The sequence below is a fragment of the Eurosta solidaginis genome, chromosome 3 (genome assembly GCF_040869045.1).
Source record: "Eurosta solidaginis isolate ZX-2024a chromosome 3, ASM4086904v1, whole genome shotgun sequence".
Lineage (NCBI taxonomy): Eukaryota > Metazoa > Arthropoda > Insecta > Diptera > Tephritidae > Eurosta > Eurosta solidaginis.
Genome location: NC_090321.1, coordinates 93671737 through 93678271, shown reverse-complemented (window position 1 = coordinate 93678271; position 6535 = coordinate 93671737). Strand labels below are relative to the sequence as shown.

Below are 6535 nucleotides of genomic sequence, written 5' to 3'. Positions count from 1 at the left end.
ACATTGGCAAATTGCAATTCTGCCCGACATTGTCAGCTGGTGTCTCTTATTATCTATCCTCTTTGGTTATGTTGTTGCTGCGCTTGCTGGCGTAATTCGTCGATTTGTCGTTGAAGCTCCTCATTTTCTACGCGAAGGGTAACGAGCTGATCTTCATCTCGAAGCATTTTATGAGATACGCGTTAAACGGGGTCACCAATATAGGAAAATAAGAATAAATATTTCCTATTGAAATTTAAATATAAATGTATTTTATTATTTCACAATGAAAAATATTTAATGACTGACTCAACTATGAAAACTTGTTGAACAAAATAAAATTTAAATGTTAGTTGCTAAGCAACACTTTTGTTCTGAAAACTTGAACTGCACCGCCACAAACTGACCTGCACGCCGGTGGACTAACGTCTAGCCACTATCCGAATAAAAGCGATTGCTTTTTAATATGGGTGCAAAAGTTTTAAACTTTTCTATTTATTTATAGATACTGTCACCTGTTGGAAGACGAAAAAAGTTCCTAAGGGTAGTAGGGTTGGTTCAACTGCTTTGAAAAAATATAGAGAATGACAGGAACTCCATATTTTTTACTTGAGTGAAGCAAAAAATTATGTACATTTTCGCGAAGAAGGAGTGACTGACAGAGGACACAACACACATGAATTTTAAGTATTATAGGTAGTTTTATTGTGGTGGTTCTTGAGCCACCCTTTGATACAACCAAAAAGCCAATTTTAATTTTAACTCAACAATTTGTCTCTATTTCCATTGATTTCTCAGCTAACAACTTTTCACTACTGTCCGCCCACCGCATTGTACGAAACTTCTCGCCATCTCGTATTGTCACGTCAAAACGCACACGGCTCTCTTGCTCTTCCACTTCATTCAAAGCTTCATTCCAATATGTTAATTCCCGTTTTCGATCACTTACAGGTATCAAATGATCGCGCAAATGATTCACAACAACTTCACGTCCAGCCAGATTCTCGCTGTTACGTGCACGTTGTCGTAGTTCCTCAATAATTTTGTCTATATAGCTCTGGACAGTGGCTAAATGTTGTTCTTGGCGACGACGTACATAGCAGTAAAATAGGACTATTAACATAATAACCGACATTATAAGGGCCACATTACTAACGAAATGTATAAACCGATATCCCTTATTATAGAGCAAACAAGGTAAAGGTAGCCTAGGCTTTTTGAGAACAAAAAATGTATTCTGATAAGGCACAATCTTATCCAATCCAATAAAAATTACAGGATTTTTCTTTGAATCGACAATATCGATTTTCCATTGCGGATTACATGTAATTAGATACTGTGCCTCCCTAATATTTCGCATATCAACTCTAATACCATCTTCGAACATTGTCATAATGAACTCCATAACACTCATAGCTTTTGGTTTCGTGCGATCGTAACAATAGTGACGCTTCGTACGAATTCGTAATTTTTCTATTAAATAACGAACAGTTGTCAATGTCGGCTCAAGACGCTCCTTATCGATGCAGACAAATGGTGACCGTAGCAAAGGGCCTGCTGGATTGCGTCTATCACAGATTACATAATGTGCGTTTTCTTCATTAATATTCTTCGTTAAATCTGTCATATTAATCATGTACATAAATGTGAGAGCTAAGAAAAATAATGTAAGGCACCACCATACACTATTGGTACAGTTTTCTTCTAAGCCCATTATTTTCCATATCGTACTGAAGAATCCTCTCGAACTATTATCAGTTAAATTGGACAATTGCTGATTTGTTTCTTGGGTACGTTGCTTTCGACTACGTTCGCGTAACGGCCCGGTAGCTGTGTGATTTAATTGGTGCACTCTTGGTGTATCGATATCAGCAGCTACAGACTCTTCTAAATTAACAAGTGCTCTAGTAGCACCATCCTTTTGGTGATTTCCTGCGCTATGCTGACTCCAGTCTTTGTCTTGCGCAACCAAGTTTTCTTGCTCTTCTTTGAAGCATTCCGTCACGTAAGGCTTTGTCGACTGTTTTCGGCTTTTCAGATTTTTCATGTGATTTTTGAGCTTTTTTACTAAACAGCCACGGCTGGTCTCTGTGATGGGAACATTTGGGAACCCGTATTCAAGTAGTTCATGGCGCAATTCAACATCGGTTAGATCGTCGAAATATTCCAAAGACATTTCTATGCCAATAATAGTTTTATACCAAACAAAAAGTAAATTTTTCTTTTTAACTGAAATATTTTTTTTTAATGTGTTCGTACATATGTTTTCAAACTATAAAATATTTGTATAAGACGAGAAAGACCATGATCCATGATCATAATGATCCAAAAAGAAAGGTAGTTTACTCGGAGAACTCCACGATATATACATATATGAACATACAAGGCTGGCCCACGATACAAGAACTCATGGCGGAACCATACAAGGTTCCGGTGACCTACAAACATAAAAACAAGCTCCATGTACTTTGTTTTTGTAAATTCGATGGACTGGAAAATTTTCATTGATTTCAATTAAATGAGATATTTGAGTACAAGGCGTTGTATGGAAAATAATCAAGAAGAAGCAATCAACTGTTGGAATAACAACACCTGGTACTGAATTGGCCTTGACTCTAGATAGTTCCACTTTGACATATTTTACATAGTTGCAAGATGAATTCAGTACCAGGTGTTGTTATCCCAACAGCCGATTTCATCTTCTTCTTGGTGAGTTTCCTTGGTTATAACTTTGATTGGAAAACGGCTGGTTGTACAAAGGAATCGAGATAGATATAGACTTATCAAAATCATCACTATCGAAAAAAAAATTCATTGAGTCCTGTCCGTCCGCCTGTCCGTACAATAACTTGAATAAATATTGAGATATCTTCACCAAATTTGGCACACGAGCTTATCTGGACCCAGAATAGATTGCTATTGAAAATGACCAAAATCGTATGATAACCACGCCACTTTTTATATATGTATATAACATTTTGGAAAACACAAAAAACCTAATTATTTAGTAAATAATACACCTAGAATGTTGAAATTTGACGTGTGGACTGATATTGAGACTCTGGATAAAATTTTGAAAAAATGTTTAAAATGGGCGTGGCACCGCCCACTTGTGATAAAATCAATTTTACAAATATTAGTAATCATAAATCAAAAATCGTTAAACCTATCGTAACAAAATTCAGCAGAGAGGTTACATTTACTATAAGGAATGATTTGAAGAAAAATTAACGCAATCGGTTAAGAACCAAGCCCACTTGTATATAAAAGATTTTTAAAAGGGTCGTGGACGAATAAAGTAAGCTATATCTTTGCAAAAAAGAGCTTTATATCAATGGTATTTGATTTCCCAACTGGATTTATAACAATAAATAGGAAAACTTCAAATTAAAAAAAATGGGCGTGGTATCGCCCCTTTTATGACTAAGCATTTTCTATGTTTGGAGAGCCATAACTCGAAGACAAATTAGTTCAGAATAGAACCATATGTATATGTATTATTGCGCAGCTTTAAGCAAAACAAACAACAACAGCATTTCAAGTGAACAGCTGGATATGTAATGTTCGGTTTCACCCGAGCTTAGACATCCTTACTTGTTAATAATAAACTCGCGGAACTTGAGATAAGAAAGAAGCCAAAAAGTCTACATTCGCCCTCATTTTTGCATTGCAAAGGTGGCATTGTGTTAATTGACCGATTTTGTTTATTTTTGGCAGGCGTCATTACCATTGCATGCAGATTATGAATTTTTGAAACTTTATTTATTGCCGGCATTAAAGCTTCCGAATTGTGGTGAAATTCTGAGCCCATAAAGGGGCGGTGACATGCGCATTTTTCAAAATCCCTCTTTTTGACGATCTCAATGATAGTCCAAATGCAAATTTTGAGCGAATACGCTACATTTATCACTTATTTAGGTCGAGGCAAAGTTTGAGCGACTACTCGTGCTTTTCAAGCTGTAACTCAGAAACGGTTGGGCTTAAGGAAGCGAGATGTATGCGAAAAAACTAAATTTTGTGATCTTTGACTTAGGTAAATATTATAAACTTTTCAGTTCCATTTGTATTAACCAGCAATATTGTGATGTGTCCTGCGTAGTACAGAGTTATCTAGCCTTTCAAAGATTGATTAAGTCAGGAGTTTAGCCTGAGTCGCAATTGGCATTACTGATTTACGATTTGCATATAATTAATAAGGCGCCGCCGTGATGAGGTGGTAGCGTGCTCCGTCTACCACACTGAAGGTCTTAAGCTCAAGCCTCGGCAAATTTTAAAATAAGTTTTTTCAATTAGAAAGTACTTTTTCTAAGAGGGGTCGTCGCTTGGTAGTGATTTGCCAAACACTTCGAGTGTATTTCGGTTATGAAAAGCTTCTCAGTGAAAATGCATCCATAATGCAGATGCCGTTCGTCAATTTGTAGGAAAAATTTAAAGGAGCCCGACGCAAATAGAAAGAGAAGTTCTAAAAAACCTTTGGGGGAGAAAACCGAACTTCCCTAGAACAAGTGCGTTAGTTCCTTAGGACCATACGTTCTACATAAAGATATGACCATTCGCAACAAAGAAGCTCTGCACTGCCCACAGCACTATTTGCTGACGTGAACCAACGGTGTCCTCCACTATGAGGACCATCCATTTATTTTTTAGGCGCTGCAGGTAGCAGATTCTCTCTACTCTAGATGTGACGGCTCGAAAGAGTCTATCCAGATGTGACGCCCCGTCCATGATAATGGAAAACTAAACACACATCAACTTACCGCCCGCCAATATATATTGCAAAGGCTTCGAAAAGCTTCAATCACAACAGACTGCCAATGATTTCGCAACTCGACTCTCACACCTGCTCTCTGAGGGCACAACTCATCCTGAAGGAATACAGGAGCAGTGGGAGCATATCTCCAAAGCACTTCATACTGCCGCCGAGGAAAAAATTGGTTACCGGCGGCCACGAAAAAACAACTGGTATGATGAAGAATGCCGCGTTGCAACCGAAAGAAAAGACGCTGCCTACAGGGCTACGTTAAAAGCGAGAGCGACAAGAGGAGTGTGTGAACGCTATCGTGAGTTGAAAAGGGAAGCGAGACGCCTTTTCAGGAAGAAAAAAGCAGAAGCAGAAAGGCGTGAGTGCGAGGAGCTTGAGCTGCTAGCCACCAGGAATAACGCCCGAAAATTCTACCAAAAAATACGGCGACAGACGGAAGGTTTCAAGACCGGGGCAAACTCCTGTAGGAATGAAAACGGCGACCTTGTAACTGATGTCCAGAGAGTGCTTAGATTATGGAGGGAACACTTCTCTGCTCTCCTAAATGGAGGCAGCAATTCACCGCGCAGAGATGAAGAACCCGATCCCGCAATCGATGATGATGGAATATATGTCCCCCCGCCCGATTATGACGAAGTTAGAATAGCAATAACCAGATTGAAAAACAACAAGGCCGTGGGCGCTGATGGATTGCCTGCGGAGCTATTCAAGTTCGGCGGCGAGGAGTTGGTAAGGCGCATGCAGCAGCTTCTTAGCAAAATATGGGCGGACGAAAGCATGCCCGACGGTTGGAATCTAAGTGTTCTTTGCCCAGTCCACAAGAAGGGGGATACTGCAAAATGCACCAACTATCGTGGAATCAGCCTTCTTAATATCGCATATAAGGTCCTTTCAAGTGTATTGTGCGAAAGATTGAAGCCCACCGTGAACCGGCTGATTGGACCTTATCAGTGCGGCTTCAGACCTGGTAAATCTACCATCGACCAGATTTTCACAATGCGCCAAATCTTGGAAAAAACCCGTGAAAAGAGAATCGACACACATCACCTCTTCGTCGACTTTAAAGCCGCCTTCGACAGCACGAAAAGGAGCTGCCTATATGCCGCTATGTCTGAATTTGGTTTCCCCGCAAAACTTATACGGCTGTGCAAAATGACGTTGAGCAACACCATCAGCTCAGTCAGAATTGGGAAGGACCTCTCCGAGCCGTTCGAAACTAAACGAGGTTTCAGACAGGGTGACCCCCTATCGTGCGATTTCTTTAATTTGATGCTGGAGAAAATTATACTAGCTGCAGAACTTAACCGCACTGGAACAATATACTATAAAAGCGTGCAATTACTGGCATATGCTGATGACATTGATATCATCGGTCTAAACACCCGCGCTGTTAGTTCTGCTTACTCCAAGCTGGAAAAAGAAGCGGTAAAGATGGGTTTGATGGTGAATGAGGACAAAACGAAGTACCTGCTGTCATCGAGCAAAGAGTCAGCGCATATGCGCCTTGGCAACCACGCTACTGTTGGCAGCCATAATTTCGAAATAGTAAAAGACTTCGTTTATTTGGGAACCAGCATCAACACTAGCAACAGCATCAGCACTGAAATCCAGCGAAGAATCAATCTTGCCAATAAATGCTACTTTGGACTAGGTAGGCAATTGAAAAGTAAAGTCCTCTCTCGGCGAACGAAAATCATACTCTACAAGTCACTTATCGTACCCGTCCTGCTATATGGGGCAGAAGCATGGACCATGACAACAGCAGATGAAGCGGCTTTGGGAGTGTTCGAGAGA

The 6535-nt window shown here is 39.9% G+C and overlaps 1 protein-coding gene across 1 annotated transcript; it reads right to left on the bottom strand.

Moving 5' to 3' along the window:
• Positions 1-712: 712 nt before the first annotated feature.
• Positions 713-2334, bottom strand: LOC137246534 (inner nuclear membrane protein Man1-like). The gene has a single exon (XM_067777632.1). It carries the CDS (start codon positions 2153-2155, stop codon positions 743-745), a length of 1413 nt encoding a protein of 470 aa, XP_067633733.1. The 5' UTR covers positions 2156-2334; the 3' UTR covers positions 713-742.
• Between the last annotated feature and the right edge of the window lie 4201 nt (positions 2335-6535).

What these genes read in the sequence shown, in the direction of transcription:
- LOC137246534 (XM_067777632.1), bottom strand. Translation starts at nt 2,155, where the DNA reads ATGTCTTTGGAATATTTCGACGATCTAACCGATGTTGAATTGCGCCAT.